The 17,105-nt window shown below is 40.3% G+C and overlaps 1 protein-coding gene across 1 annotated transcript in view; it reads left to right on the forward strand.

Annotated features, from left to right (window-relative positions):
* BABAM2 (BRISC and BRCA1 A complex member 2) overlaps positions 1–17,105 on the forward strand; it is a 128,948-nt gene that overhangs the window by 4,462 nt on the left and 107,381 nt on the right. Inside the window, exons 3-4 of the mRNA XM_081854200.1 lie at positions 2,038–2,114; positions 8,859–8,953. Of these exons, the coding sequence (XP_081710326.1) occupies positions 2,038–2,114; positions 8,859–8,953 (172 nt within the window). The remainder of the gene's footprint in view (positions 1–2,037; positions 2,115–8,858; positions 8,954–17,105) is intronic.

Here is a 17,105-nt window from a genome sequence, read left to right on the forward strand (position 1 = left end):
ATTTTAGAACTACTGTTACAGGAGGCTCATAATATGATACGGCAAACTTGTGGATAAGCTTCCTCTACTCTGTGGATGGGGGCAGAGCAAAAGCAAGCAAGATGCGACTTTACACAACCAGTAAATGTTGCAGGATATGCTTCAGTTTTCTTGTATGGTGCCTGCATCTATTTGATTTATATCTTGGCAACCACTATTAGTGCTCAATTTTCTCACTACTACTACTTTTTCTCTTGACAGCATTTGTAGCTCCTTAAAAGTATTTTGCTAACTAATACTTTTTGCTCAGAAAGTACCCGCTTTTGAAATCTCTTGTGTAGCTTTATCAAAAAGTAATTTGACAAAATGTAGCCGCAGCTGCTGTTAGCTCTCATTTCTAGACCAGTATTTATATATATATATATGTGTGTGTGTGTGTGTGTGTGTGTGTGTGTGTGTGTCTTTTAAAAAGCAAAATCTTAGCCTGGAAAATACTTAGTGTTGCTTTTAAGGATGCTCTTATTATTATCTCTATTACACTGTAAAGTATATTATCCTTTCTCCCCCTGCTATTCTGTAGTGAACTAAATGAAGTGGTTTATTTGCAAAATCAGAAATACCTTTTTTATTCCAACTGGGTATGTTTATCTAGACGATGAGAAGACAAGGGTGCAGGGACAGTGGGCATGACTGCATTCTTCAGATGTCTGAAGAGCTGTCAAATGAAGAGAGCAAAGACTTGTCCTCTGCTGCCCCAGACAGCAGGACTAGATTGATGGGCATAAGTTATAGGAAGGTAGATTTTAATGAGACCTTGGAAGAAATACCCGAAAGATCAGTTTGACAAGGAACCCAATTACTTACAGGGGTGGGGACAACCATTTATTAGGTATGCTCTAGCTCTGAACATGAGGCTAGACTAAACACTCTTCAAATCTATGATTTACAAGGAAGGTTGGAATCACATGTCAAGCTACAGCTCAGTATGATGTCCAATAAGCAATAATCTGCTGCTGATGTGTTATAGGGAACTTGTGAAAAGTTAAATGTCATGCATTTGTGATTGTTTCAATGGATGTTGAGAGTTCAGTGCAAAAGATGGATCTGTCCATGAGTTTGAACAGGTGTTTAGAATATCGGGCCATGCTGGGGCAAAACCTAAATGTGGAGCCTTTAATCGTAGACCACAAGGGAAATTATTCATAGGCCAGTGTTTCTGCTTGGGGTGCAACCCTCTCATGCACTGGTGGTCACTCACTGCTTGATTTTGATTCTGTATCCACTGCCAACTCTCTCCTCTCTCTCTACATCTTGGGGACATGTGATGACTGTTTAGTGGTGAGCAGTGACACTGAGCATGGCCAAAGGTGCCCATGGCGGTACGCTGGAGTTATTTTTAGATCATCCCTATTGGCAGCTCTTCGCAGAGAATCCCCAAACGGCTTTGTTTTTTTAAAAAATCAACTTTTTTGAATTTTTTGTCAGATGTGTGAAGTGGGGTGGGGAGGAAGTCTGATGTTATATAAGATATTAAAGACATACATATTTATAAATGAAAACTTCGAGGAAAACCCCCGAATACAGCAAGGCTATAGCATAAATGTGACAACGACACAGAATAATTCCTTGTATCATATAAAAGTCAGTTAATAAAGGGTTGAGAAGGTTATTGAATGGCTTACTAAAGAGGCAAGTGAATCCTATGCATGTTTACTTTTATGTAAACCACTGTATTCATTGAACTCCCACCTATGGCAGTGCATAGGACTGCAGCCATAATAGCCATCTGAGGTATGCATTAGGTATTCTATTATATTATGGGGATGTTTTCCTTGACAGAAAGCAAGTCCACATGCAATATATGGAGGAACTGTTGCAGCCATTGCTCTTTTCTTTTTGGACAGGAACCATTAATAATAATAATAATAAAATTTTATTTATATCCCGCCCTCCCCAGCTAATGCCTTGGTCATTTAATCTGGGCATGTGTTGCTCATTGATCAGACTCTGATATTGTGTGCATCTTGGTCCTTCAATTCCCTCTTCTTTCCCTTCTAGCTGCATGTCCTTGACTCTTGGGCCCAGCTGTGATCGCTTTAAGTTGCATATTCCATATGCTGGAGAAACACTAAAATGTAAGTGCTCAAACTTTAAAGTCAACTACCTTCTGAGACAAACTGGGGAAAGTGCCTGCTGTATGGAATGCTCTCCATAGGGAGGCTTTTATGGTGCTGAACCTTCATTTGGTACAAGACTGATAGAAGACATTTCTTTTCCCCTAAATGTTTTAGATAATGTTTGTTAACTCTGTTCTAATTGTGGTGGTTTATGAAAATACATTTCTGTTGCTTTTAGCAATGTGTTTATTTTTTTATATGCTGATCATTTGGTTATTTATGTATTTTTAATGAACATAATTGAACCAGTGAGTCCCATTAGCAGAAACCCTGCACAATGAGTACTGCTCATTCAATGAGGCTTTCTCCCTCCCACCCCCGTGTCCCCTGAAATCAGCTCACGGGGTAGAGGGTGTCAGGAAAATAGCCAGAACAGCATACAGGGGAAGGAAGGGTGGGTTTTTTCCCATCTGGCAAGCCAAAATGATTACCCTGATGGAGCGATGGTCTTAGCATGATGTTGTATTCCTCCCCATATATTGTTAAGCTGCCTTGGGAGTTGTAAAGTTGAAGAGTGGGGTAACACATGTTTTAAATAAACAGATTAGAGGTGTTTCTGTTGCATCTTCTATATCTGTTAAAATATGCATGTGCATTGATTCCCTTTTACCAGTTTGTTAACCAACCTTGTCAAAGCTTCCAGGCTTTATGGAACTGGCTCTCACGACAGCAGCCATTGCAGCCCTTGTTCTGCATCCAAAAAATGCCTGGCTTGAGGAGAGAGTGCAGTGCAGGGAATGGGGAGGCAAGATTGGATGAGGCACTGAAGGGCAGGTCTCCCCTCCAGTGCAGTCTTTTTAAACCGCGAGGGCTCGTCTCTCCTGCAGCTGACATGATCTGGCAGTTGGTCTACTAGATCTGTCCCTGTTGCAGCTGGGGAATAATAAAAAAAAAAATCTGCCTGTGCTGCAAACCCAGTGGAGTCCCTTCTGGGGAAGGCATTTGGCCTTGAGGGATGTATGCCCAGGTCCTTAATCCTGGGAGGTGGAGGAATTGAGCCTGGCAAGCAGGTTTCCAAAGGTCTCAGCTCTCTCCTGTGCAGTCATCAGTCTCTGGCAGTATGTGGGGCTCTGTTTTAAGAATAGGGTAGTTTCTAATTCTATTGATCTTTTTGGTTGCTTTTTGTGGACAGTTGTTGTTCTAATGGTGAAGCTTTTCTAGTAAGTGTCTCTTCTGTACAGGCGTTGGTTGACAGATCTCAGTTTGGACTACATCACTCTCACACACTCCACACTCCATCACTCTTAAAGTGGACCATAAACCAAGAAAGTGTTTTGAAGTCAGTGGGAGAAAGCAAGTGGGAAGTGGTCAGTGAATCACCCCCTAAGATGCAATCCAAACCTATTACATCAGTGGTGGAAACATCTAATTCAGTGGAGTTAAAGATGGCATCTTACATGATGTGGTAGCATCTGGTTTTGTGGGTTACCGCTTTTGGAGTTCATTCTGTTGCTTGTGTGTGGTTTTATATTAGATTGAGATCTTTGAAACTGTTAATTGTGCAAGTCACATGAAAGAAAAATGGCATCAGGAAACAAAGGAGCAAGTATAGTTTTTAAATTCTTTATTGCTGTAATTGACCAAATGTGATGCTCATTTCCTAAAAAGGCAATGAGTTGTTGGCATCCGTCTTTCTCAAGAAACAATGGGAGAGTGTGCCATTGAGGGTAAGGTCAAACTGTTGGTGAGTTACAGCGCCTGCTGTGGCTGTAGAGACTTATATGAGAGAGGCATGTTTTATTGCAGCTGGGGAAGATGAAGGTAACCAGTTTCACTGTTATATATGCACCATGATGTTTCTTCTCTCTGTGCTCCTCCCAGCGGCCATGAGTATTGCTTGGTTTGGTAGCCAGCTATCAGATTCTGGAATATACATAGGGAGCTCATATACAAAGGACATGAAGCTGATCTTATCCAAGCTTCTGCTTTAAGGTAGGGTGTGAATATCCTCATGACACACTAGCATTCATTACGTAATTCTTTCTCCAGGTAAGTTTATTAAAATATATTAGATAGACAAAATGAACCAAGTCCCATATAATTTTTCAAGAGTTGCTGTCATGTGGGAGATTCAGACAGGTGACTTCTTTGGACCTCGTGTAGAAATGTTTTTTAAAAAAATTAGTATTTACTCTGTGGAAGAGGGTTTAGCCATTGATGTTAGTCTTTTTGGCTGTGTACACATAGCAGTTTAAAGTGGATTTGAGGTGTGCATGTTTTTCACATTCACATGACATTGTCCTCATCCAAGTGGCAGCCATCGCTCCCTACCCCCTGTTTAATTTGGACAGTTCCCAATTGATGGATAAAGTGGGGCAAACACAACTGGGATTCTTTTAATAAACCCAGTGTTTTGTGTAATATGGTATATTGGAAAACCCATATCTAAAAAAAGATTTTAAAAAATGTGTTAGGCACAGGTGAACAAATACTTGCATGCATTCCCACAGTGACCCTCAGATTTCCTGAACTTGGAGTGATTGAGGAAGTACTAATTGAGGCAAGGGGAGAACAGCACACAATATGAATACATCCCCTAAAGCACTGCTCAGTAGTGTAGCTGGAAAACAAAAATCTCTTGAGACAAAGTTCATTTGAAAGTGCTCCTCTGTTGACAGACATGCACAAAAGCTTGCATGGAAAAATCAGATCTGTGTGACGCATGTGCGTATTACCATTCTAGTGTGTACACTGCCTTAGCCTTATATGTCGTCTATTTCATCCTAGTTCAAGGGCTTCATTCTCAGTTGCCTGAACATGCACAGGTCTCTTTGTAGTGGTGTTTACAAGCCTCTGTCATTCATGTTTAAATGGCCACCCAATGAGAAAGATACGTTATTTCTAAGGTGCCTGGGTGGCCTCTGACCTGTGCAAGCTGCACCAATATATCTGAATAAGAGGAACGTATTGTAAGCTAATGTAAATTGTTTAACCGCTACTCTTGCAGCTTTTTTCTGTTTCATATATACTCATGTAATCGCTGAGAAGAAGAAAATTATATTCTACCATCTTATACTAGTCGCAGAGACTGGCTTTCTGAATTGTCAGTAAAAGACAACTGGAAAACAAGTAGCAAGTAGTCTATGTATTTTAGTAGAGCACAGAAGCTTATGTGCTCCTAAAATGTAGGAAATGTTTTATCATCCAGAGTACGTGTTTATACAGTTTAAATGTTGAGATTACACATAAACTCGGGTGGCAGCTTTTTCCTAACTGCATTATATCTGAAAATGAATCATTTAGGCAATTTATGAATTTTTTAACATACGTCACAAAAAAGTATCTGAATTGTCTGAAACAAAACATTGGGCTTTTCCTGTGATATCAGGTAAAATTCCAGTGGCATAGTTCCATGTATTTGGATATATACGATGAAGAAAAAGATTTGACATCAAGATTTTTTTAAAAAGTCGTACTGCTCTTAAACTAGCCTGGGGGAACCTATGGTTCTTCATACGTACTTAGATTCCAATACTTCTCAGCCTCATCCAGCATGACCAATGGGTGATTGGAGTTGCAGTCCAACAACATCTAGAAGGTCACATGTTTCTCACCCCTGGTGCCTTAAAACATTTTTATGTGTGTGTGTGTATGTGTGTGTGTATATATATATATGTGTGTGTGTGTGTGTGTGTGTGTATATATATATATATATATATATGAGAAGCACAAAACAGCCAGGGTTGTACAGGGAGGCACGATGAGACCTCAGTTCAAACCCTGTTCATCATGGAGCTGTCTATATGATGTTTGCTATTTTAACCTAGCCTACAGTACAGGATGGTGGTGAAGTTGGAGGTGACAAGACTGTGATGAACAAAATATTAAAACAATTACAAAGCAACAGGTGAGACCTGCCCCATGATGATTATTGCTGGGTCCTTATAGAATTGCAACAGTACCGAGAAAGAATATATTTCAGTCTTATGGTCTGCTGAATATAACAACTTCCCAATATTACACATGCCTCTCTTTACAAATCCAGCAAGATTGGCAGCTAGTTTTTTTGAATCAGATCTACTCAAATGAAAAATGGCAATCTATGCTAAGAGAGAATGCATATTTAAACCCATGCAAATATAGATGGGATATAGCTGCAAATAAAGTAGCAGATGAAAAATGTTAATATGTGGAAGCATTGTGAATGACAGTGCTTGTGGTTCAGAACAAAATGTTTTTTGATGGGCAAAGGACATTCATAATTGGCACTTGTGGAAATTATTACTATAAGCAGACAACAGTGTACAGGAACACCAAACATCCTGTTGCTAGATGTGTGGCTGTTATCTTTTGAAAGCAGAATAATTCTATGAAAAATGGTCACTGAATGTCGTAACAGGAACATTTTGAAGTGTTCATGGTTTTGTCTTGTGAGATTGGTGCTGAGTACAAGCTGAAGTGCCTACTTCCTTTGCGGCTAACCACTGCATCCTCTTTGTAAGAGATCAGTTTTCCTCCTCCAAATTATCATTCACAACAGCTGCCATACTTCAAATCCAGGTAGCTTATTCTGGTGTGTTTATCAGTTGGCATTTGGGAAGTACCACTGTTCTGACTTTTTCTCTCCCTGGAAGTCAATGGGAAAACTGAATTTACCGTGTTAGGATTTGACTTTGTGGCAACACAGTGCATCTTGTATTGAAACTGATAGCTAGTTTACACTGTTCCCTAATTGTTTAAAGTTCCTTGGCATTCAGATGTGAACAAATCCCTCCAAATTGCACGTTTATGTCACTTTGATTTATTGTCTGTCCTTGTTTCATAGTCTCTTGAACTTCATCAAATACCAATTTTGCCAAGGCTATCAATCCTCATTGTGATCTATTAAGAAAGATTAGCACTTTGCAGATGTAGTTTAGTTTATTCTTTGCTATGTTTATACTCCACTTTCCTGTTAAAACCAAAGCTGCTTGTAGTAGAAAATACAATATAATAAGCATATAATTAACAGAGCACAACCATATAAGAACCAGCAGTATTGTCATTTAAGTGATGCTTAAAAAAACAGAGGCTTGGATTCAGGTAACCTTGAATCATTTAACCACAAATGAATTGTAATGAATATAATACAGTTACAATCTAGAATTGGGGGTCTACAACACAGTGCCCATGGGCACCATGACACCTACAGAGTCTTCCCTGGCACCCTGAGCCAGGGACCCATGCTCTGAACTTTCATTAAAAAAATAGTATTTAGCCCTCCTAGTAAGAAAGTTAGGAAGTAAAATGTGCAGGTACCCTTCTAAGTGATTTCTGTGAAATGAGCCCGCCTGACTGCTCCTGCTTGTCAGTGTTTTTAGCCAATGGGTAAGAGTTGTTATTGGTGAGTTGTTTGCAATAGGAGTCCCTGGGGTTGTAAAGGGCTGCTGTTTCGTACTCCCATTTAGTGTGCTTTTTTCTGCTTTTATCTCATGTTCGAGTCCTTGGAATCTCTGTAGTTTGCCCTTCCTTTTCCCTAGCAACCTGGATGCATCTTTACCGTGGCGGGATTGTCTTGAGATCAGGTAGACCCTAAAAGTAATTTTCTGCAAATACTACTGCACAATAAGTGTGGGTACAGGATGACAGCCTAGGCTTTGATTTAGTGTTGGCATTGAGGAATAAAGGGTTATTGTGCCTTTAACAGTATGTGTCAGCCAGAAATTGAACAGACTAAACCTTTTCTAGTATGCTCTCTAATTTTGTGTTCTGCCATCCTCCCCTCCCCCAAGCAGCCTTGCGCTATGACACACTCACTTGGCTCCCAAAGCATGTTCTCAAAATTCATAATGTTCCCACTGGTCCACAAAGGTTGGCAACCTCTGATCTATATTGGAACAGCAAATAAGTTTCATACATGTGGGCAAAGGGGCAGGGAGGCAAAGCCTTGCACCCATATGTTCCTTATGTTTAAAATGTATATCTGACTAATTCTGTCCTCAAAGGCACCCAGGGAGCTTAAAAGACAACAAAAAACACACACACACAAAGAAGTAATAAGTAAGAGAACAAAAAGTTACAATTGAAGTGGGTTAGCCCTTGCTTCTCAAGGGTTCTCTGGAAGAGAGAAGCATTTTGCTTGTACTGTATCAGAAAGGATGCCAGGGAAGGGACCAGCTGAGTCTCCCTTGGGAAGCTGTTCTGTAATCTGAGGGCAATAAAAGAAACAGTACTGGGATTGCCTAAACTAGCCTATGGTTGCAGAACATGAAACGGGGACTTGGGTGATGACCTGCGTACCTGGACAGGTACACACTTGGCAGCAGGTGGCTCTTCGTGTATCAACTTGCCTGGAAACCAGTTAGGAGTCACTGTGATGGATAGTTTTAGTCTGACCTCTGCATTGAGTTGCCTGCAACGAGATAAAGTGTCTATCTAATAAATTTTAATAAAAATATCAACAATAATTCTAGAGCAACTGCAGTTTCCAAATGGTCTTCAAAGGTAGCATTAATATTATATTATATGACAGGTTCATAGTAACATATTTTTTCCATTAGAACAGTATTTTAAGGAGCCAATACATCTTCCGGACTAAGATGTGGGAGACTTTTAAGTATAGAATTTATGTATACGAGTTCGCTTACAGAAAGTGCTTTAGATAATGCTAATAGTTTAGCCTCACCATGGACTTGCATTGCACCTGAATGCAGTCAGTGTGTATAGAATTTTCTTTGCTATTGTGGTAGTTAAGCTATTTCCTTACTTGTTTGCTTGTTTTAGGGGATATAATTTTTAATGCCTACTATCCAGAACTGCCTCCTGACTTCATCTTTGGAGAGGATGCTGAGTTCCTTCCTGATCCCTCAGCTTTACATGTGAGTACATCTCTAGTGTTTTGTGTGCTGTCATTTATACAGACACCTACTTGGCTGCTTATCCGTGGCCCTCAAGCTCTGGAATGACGTGTGTTCACCCACCTTCATATTGGCAAGCCTTGCCTGTGCTGGCAGGCATTTGGTGGTGGGGCTAAGTTGCTTATTTATTGCTCTAATTGTTGTTAGTGGATTCTTTGTATTATAATGTGTTCTGTATTTTTAACTGCATTTTGCTAATGATGTGGTTGAATTATTATAATTATAATTAATAAGTACCTTCAGCTATTGGTTGCAACAGCAGGCTGAAAACGCACAAAACCAATTAAAAAAAGTTGAACTGAAATTTGCAAACCCAACAAAGATTTTCAGTCTTGCATTTTCGCTGCTCTCTTAATACATGTATGTTCTTTTATTATCCTAATGTAAATTAGATTTTGCCTAAGTTTCGTGAATCAGGGTGCTGTCAATAGTTGGTCATTTTTTCTATAGCATACCGATTGAATAATTGTGGTAACTGTTAGTTTTCGTAGGGAATACATTACAGTTAGCTAGAAACTACAGTCCTGGAGAAAGACTTCCATTGCCTGACAGAGTTGTGACATCTGCTGAAAAAGTTTACATATTCCTCTGAGTTTTCAATACTTCTACCTTTTTGGAAAAAAAAAAAAGAAATCTGCTGCCACATGACCCTTAAAGTAATCACATTGTGATCTTTCCTTTTCTGATGAGTTATCTGTTTTTCCTGCCACTGTTATTGAGCTGGACTTCCACTGTCACTTTTCTGCCTTTCATGATCAATCCATTTTTCATTTTTGTGGCCCACAACATTCTTGCCTTGAGACAACAGGCCTTTCAAGGATAAGAAGGGTTTAGTTCTTATATGGGTAGGATATTGTAGTGGGGAACTCTGAGGAACTCTTTCCACATAACCATCTCTTGCAATCCCGGGAGTGGAGTCGTAGAGACCAAAGGCATGGAACAGTATTCATTCGGGAAGATTAGAAGTAGAGGCCATAGGAGATGTTTCATCTGATGTCTTTAGCCCTCTCATTGTAAAACGCCTTGCTGTGGGCCTAATAATAGGTTAGACTTCCCTCTAATAAACATTGTATAGGTTTTAAGAAGGGCTAATTCTATAGTACAGAAAGTACTATTTGTGAGGGTGAGGTTCTGTATTCATACCTTGAAGCATGGACGTGAAGTGAAGGTGTGCTCCAGGTTTCATCATGTTAGGCAACACTCTGAAAGCTGAAGATTTAAGTGTGCGTTTTGTAATAAGGATAGGCATGCTTTCAGGAAGGGAGGATGGATTGGATTGGATTGGATTGATCTTTATTACGGCCATTGGCCCGTTACAGGAAGGGAGGATGCAAGAATCAAGTATGCTAGATGGATAGCCCTTCAAAAAAAGGGATGACATTGTCTAAGGTTGTAAACAGATCATCCCTCCCTTGAGGAACAGTTTTTGTTGCACTATGTTTATATTATGGAAAGAAACTACTCCATGGCTAGAGATAAGGATCTGGCCTCATCCAAGTAATACATTTATATACATGCAGTAGTTTTATCCATATACAGTAGTGCAAAGCAAGGGGTAACTAGCATGTGGCTCTCCAGATGTTGGACTCCAACTCCCATCAGCCCCAGGAAGCATGACCAATGGTCAAGGAGGGGAGTTCTAATCCAGCAATAGCTGGAGGGCTGTAGTTTAGCCGCCCTATGCTAAGCCACAGTTTGTGTATGCAGCCAATGTTGAAGCTTAGCTAGGAGGCAGTGAGTCTCCTAGAAGCACATTTTGCAAGTTGAAAAGAAGTATCTTTCTAATTCCTGCCTTTTAATTTCATTTTTTTAATGAGAAATCATTGAAATTAGCAATTCTGTGCCCTTTAGGTTCTAATTATTGGACCATAAGAATTTTTCCAGAGAGAAAGTAACTGCTTGCGAATGTGCAAGTAAAACATGTAATTTGTCTGATTAGTGCATGTCATTTAGGAAATAATTAGCTGTAGTTAATCCCCTTTAAAATATTATTATTATTTTCAGTTTGTAACTTCTGTTCTACTTGGAACAGAAATATCTTTCTTATGGGGGTTCCTTTTTGTTTTGATTTTCCCCCTACATAGCAATACAGTTTGCCTTGATTTTTGACATTTTATAATTGGAAAAGAAAACCAATAATATGTTGTATTGGGATAGAAGTTGTAAAACTTTCCTCATCTACACTTTCATCCAAAGTCTGTTTACTTAGAGGCAAGCTGATTTATAGGCGGCGACCATTTTGCACTGGGGTTCTGTTCCTGGCCCCTGCGAGCATTTATAGAGAGCCCATCTTCTGGGTCCAAAAGGAGCCAGGCCAATTGGTCATCAATTGCTCATCAATTGAGTATGCAGAAAATGGTTGCCATCTGTATGTGAATAGCAATTACTTTTAAGCATAAGTTTGGTTAATCAAGTCTATTTCGGACTATGAAAACAAGAAATACTAGCCAGCTGTTGGTTGTGTACACTTAAGGGGACACACTGCATGGTTACAACTTGAATGTTAAATAATTTGTAGTATATTCAGAGCTACTTTCATACATTACACAGAGACTCTGAGACTGCAGAAAAGAGCAACTAAAAGGATCAGTGAGCTGGAGTAATTCTCAATGAGGAAGGGGACTTACGGCGGGGGGGGGGGGAGGTTAGAGGACATGTTAGAGGTGCATAAAAACTATGGCTGCTGCAGAGACACTGAATACAGATACACTTTTCTCCCTCTTTCATAATAGTAGAACCCAGGATTGCCCAGTGAAGCTGAATGAAGCGAAATTCAGGATGGGCAAAAGAAGGTGCTATTTCACACAGAGCTTTTCAATACAGAATTTGCTTCCACAGGATGTAGTTACGGCTGCTAACTTGAACAGAAGGTTAGACCAGTTCATGAAGAATATGGCTATCAGTGGCTACTAGTCAGGACTGAATACTATTTTGAGACTCAGAGGCAGTATGTTTTTGAATACCAGTTCCCGGAGAACAAAAGCAGCAGAGTGCTGTTGAGCTCATGTCCTGCTTGTGGGCATTCCATAGGCATCTAAAGGTAAAGGTAAAGGGACCCCTGACCATTAGGTCCAATCGTGGCCGACTCTGGCGGGTTGCAGCGCTCATCTCGCTTTATTGGCCGAGGGAGCCGGCGTACAGCTTCCGGGTCATGTGGCCAGCATGACTAAGCCGCTTCTGGCGAACCAGAGCAGCACACGGAAATGCCATTTACCTTCCCGCTGGAGCGGTACCTATTTATCTACTTGGACTTTGATGTGCTTTCGAACTCCTAGATTGGCAGGAGCAGGGACCGAGCAACGGGAGCTCACCCCGTCACAGGGATTCGAACCGCCAACCTTCTGATCGGCAAGTCCTAGTCTCTGTGGTTTAACCCACAGCGCCACCTGCATCCCTTCCATAGGCATCTGTTTGGCTGCTATTGGGAACAAAATGCTGGACCAGATGGGCTTTTTGTGTGGCCCAGCAGAGCTGCTCTTATGTTCTTATTGCCAAAGGGTTGGCCTATCCTAATTCCCCAATCAGTATGCCTGCCTACTACAAGTGTTTGCAAACACCTGTCTGTAACTTTCACATTTTTACACTTCAGGTGTATGTTTAAATATTTTAAGTGTATGCCTAAAGCTGTAACGTGTAAACAGATTCTGATACTAACTGTGAAGTGGACCCTTTGGATATAAGTGGAAACAAATGCTTGTGGCTGAGAAGGTGATTGAAAAGATGGAGAATGGAATAGTTATCAGATAAATATTCATATTTTTCTGTTGGTTTATGAGCATTGGTACATATCAAAACTGCTTCAGAATAAAATGTTTTCGACAGACCTTTTATAGCAAATCTCTTTTGCTTACATGTTGAACTTGTACAATGTTTGCAATTAATCTGTGAAGAAAGGCTCTGCATAAATTTAATCTTATTAACTGCTATCAAGGGCTTGATTCTTGTGTTTCCTGACATTTATTTCCTTGACAATTATTGCACTTAATTCTATACTCCCTAAAAAAAACACACCAAAAAAACCCAGTGCACCAACTGAAGATCTTGCTGTTTTCTGTAGTACAGCCAGAAAAAACAGTAGCAAGCTGTCTTCTTCAAAGTCACGTTCCTGGAAGATATTCCGGCAACCTGGATGCTTTAAGCACATTCTTAAGAAAAACAAGTTCCATTTAATTAAGAAATGATTTGCTTATTCTCTTAATGACAGGAACAAATTGCATCTTATGCAGATTGTTCCTGGTTTTAGAAAGAGATCATACCACATGTATGGGAAAGATGTCTTACAGGCACACAAGCTCCATCCTGACAAGCATTGTCTTGACAGTTCAGATCTAGACTTCTAATGGCTGGTTAAATATCCTATGAGCCAAAACTAGCTGATTGAAATGGGTGGTCGCTAAGCATGTTGAGATGGCAGGCTGCAGTTCTGCTGAAGTCAGTTGTTGTAGGACTGCAACTAGGTGTCATCCGGCATGGTAGCCATAAGTAATATTGGTTGCTTCCTTTTAGAGTGGAGTACTGTTCTCTCACTATGATTGAGCTGCAATAATTTCGACGTATTCAGTTTTCCTTTTCTTGCCCTGAGTGGTTTTAAAAAGTGGAGGCTAGAGGGGATGCACTTCAGTATGCTTTCCAAAGCCATAGGAGTGGGCTGGAAATCAAAATAAATAAAATACCCAGTAGCATGGTTTTTTTTGTCTGTATAAGATGGATGATGCAACTTGTCATTGCATATGTGAACTTATCTGCTGTGTATTTGGTGTGGTTAGTTGTTTCTAACCAATTTGAATTAGCCTGATCCTCTATTCCCTTTCCCCCTTTCCTCTTCTATGAAGAAACCCTTTCTGGGACCCCACATTTAAATTCTTCCCCGGTCTCCTTGCTGGCCCTAGTAGGACCAACTTGGCCAGTTAGCCCTTGTGATCATTTGATGTCTACTGATTGGGTCCCCCCCCAAAAAAAATGACCCCTGAATTTTTGAATTTCATTGAGATTGTTTCTGCATTTTATGCTGCATTTTATGCTGTTTTAAAGTCGCATTTTAATCAATGTTTTATATTTGCTGTTAGCTGCCCTGAGCCTGGTTTTTAAACCACGAAGGGTGGGGTATAAATAAAAAAAAATAAAAAAAAATGCCATACGGGCTCTCATGTAATCTGAAACATTCCAAAGTGCACATGGTTAGAAAGTCCTGTTGAGTTCATTGTGTTACTTCCAGGTAATTCTGCTTAGGAACACGCATATATAGGAACATTAATAAATAAAATAAGTAGTATCTGGAAACCTGGGGCGTGATATAGCCAAAGCAGCTGAGCACTTTTAAGCCTCCTTGAAGGTATGAAGAAGCATATGTTGAATGCTCTTCACTTGAAATTACTAGGATTTGAAAGTGCTTGACATCTTTGGCTGTATTGTGCACATAATATTTTGGTTGATGCTAGAATCATAGAGTCGGAAAGGTCCTCAAATATAATCTAGTCCAACCCTCTGCCTGTTCAGGGCAAAGGTACAGTTGCTCAGCTCAGTAAATATTTCTATATTTATACCAAAAATCCTTCTTTGCCTAACATAGGGCTCGTCCACAGATCCCTTTTGCCTTACACGCATTCTAGGCACAGCTCCGTCTTTTCCCAGTCTATGACCTGCTATTGTCCCCAGGAAAACTCGCTCTTTAATGCTGAATCAAAATAAACAGCAATTAGAGTCTTCCACGGAATGCCTTTTGCTCCTATTCGCTGGTAAAGAGTGGGTTTTCTGATCCCGACTGCAGTCAACTGTTGTATTAATAGAACAAAAAGAGAGAGATACTCAGTGTAACCCCTAGTTAGTTAACAGGTATATTAAGAAGTAGGTGATTAAAATCAATTATTTTCAGAAAACAATATTGTATGCATGCATATGAGGAGTTAATGGCATAAATCCTAGAACTCAAGGGATAGCTCAAATGGCCTCAATTTCTTCTAGAGGCAAATAAAGCACACAGCAACTATAAAAGACATGTGAGGACTCTTAAATATGACTATAGAGCAGAAGAGAGGTTGTCAGTACAGTGCGTGATTGTGTGTTGCAGCTCCCACAAGTGCGAGAACCAAGCAACATTTCCTTCTGACTTTTCTTCATGGTCTCATGCAGCAGCAAACCCAATGGTAGGCTGCTTCCCATGCCAGAATATTTTCTGTTTCATAAAACACATGCCTGTAGTAAAATATTGTTAAATTGGTGGTGTGGCAATATTTGATTGGCAACCCATAGTAAAATATGTATTAAATGCAATTAATCGGAACAGCATTAAAATAGCATTCCAAATCTAAAATTGCTGTACTCTTCCATAGAAATGTTATATGGTTTTATGAATTAAGACGTGCCACTATACACTTCCTCGCTTGCTGTATGTTTATAAAAGGCAGAAATTACACTGATGTTTTCCAACCTTCATGGTTTTTAATTCATCAGTATATCGGCCTCGGTCCAGTATATCTGAAGGAGCGCCTCCACCCCCATCGTTCTACCCAGACACTGAGGTCCAGCTCCAAGGGCCTTCTGGCGGTTCCCTCACTGCGAGAAGCCAAGCTGCAGGGAACCAGGCAGAGGGCCTTCTTGGTAGTGGCACCCGCCCTGTGGAACGCCCTCCCACCAGATGTCAAAGAGAACAACAACTACCAGATTTTTAGAAGACATCTGAAGGCAGCCCTGTTTAGGGAAGCTTTTAATGTTTGATGCATTACTGTATTTTAATATTTTGTTGGAAGTCGCCCAGAGTGGCTGGGGAAGCCCAGCCAGATGGGTGGGGTATAAATAAATAATTATTATTATTATTATTATTATTATTATTATTATTATTATTATTATTATTATTTTATTATTATTATTATTATTATTATATCTACCTAACCAAGTCAACTTAATATCTGTTACATCACCCACAGCAGCTCTTAAAGAGTCAGTGTGGTGTCGTAGTTAAGAGTGTTGGACTAGAACCTGGGAGACCAGGGCTCCAATCCCTGCACAACCATGAAACTCACTGGGTGACCTTGGACCAGTCACTGCCTTTTCAGCCTGACCTACCTCATATGGTTGTTCTTGGAATTAAATGAAAAGGAGGAAAACCATGTATGCCGCCCTGAGCTCCTTGGAGGAAAAGATGGGATAGAAAACCAGTCATTCAACTTGCAGTAAGAGAATCCTTGCTGCTCTCCTCTGCTGAGAGGGTGGATTATCCATTGAAACATACCACGTTTAAGGGGGCATGTTCAGTGGAGGAGAGGCCAAGATAATACAAACAGGAACTGAGTAGAAAAGCAAACTGTCTCTTGTGCACTGTGGATTTTCAAGGGGATATTTACTGAGACCTTTTGTGGTAAGGTTACCAGACATCCCCGTTTCCTGGGGACAGTCCCTGGATTTATACATCAGTCCCCATACAAAATCCATTGAAGTTGAAAAGTATCCCCTGATTCATTGAAGAAAATCTGGTAACCTTATTATGTGGGCACCATGGGAGGGACTGGTGGACACACTGACACTTGTCAGGTGCCATGTTGGCGACCTCCATTGTATAACATCAAAGGAGGATACAGTCTTTTGTGACTGTGATGCCTAGCTTCCTTTTTTTTTTTTTTAAAGGAAATGGAAGTCTGGTGAAACATAGCTAACTAAAGTTTTACCCAACTCGTGGTTTTACTCCTTTTTTTAATATTAGCGTATGAATTCAAGAGATGGATTGCTTCCTGGAATCTTACCCACTTGAAAGCATTTGGTAAAGGCAGAAAAACTGTCTTCAGTCATACTGCCCTAGAATGTGCCAGGAAAGAAGGTAGTCATCTGCAGGATGCTTCTGCCAGTGTGTGTTGCCATATCTGTGGTACTGCACAATCAGCTATACCGTATTTCTCTGTGTTGAAGATCTGGAAACTGTGCTAACCTGTATCTGGTACCATTGCTTTTCTCATCTTGCTGGAATAATGATGCTGGCACAAATGTTTCTCGTTGCAGTTTGTACCTTACTTTGGTTCCTGATGCAGAACAGTAGTATAAGTAACTGAGGTTACACTTCTAAGGGTGGGTTTTATGTGGGTGTGGTCAGGAGAGTGTGCGTGGCCAGACATAGTATAGTGTG

This window comes from Podarcis erhardii (genome assembly GCF_964252035.2).
Source record: "Podarcis erhardii genome assembly, chromosome: 3".
Lineage (NCBI taxonomy): Eukaryota > Metazoa > Chordata > Lepidosauria > Squamata > Lacertidae > Podarcis > Podarcis erhardii.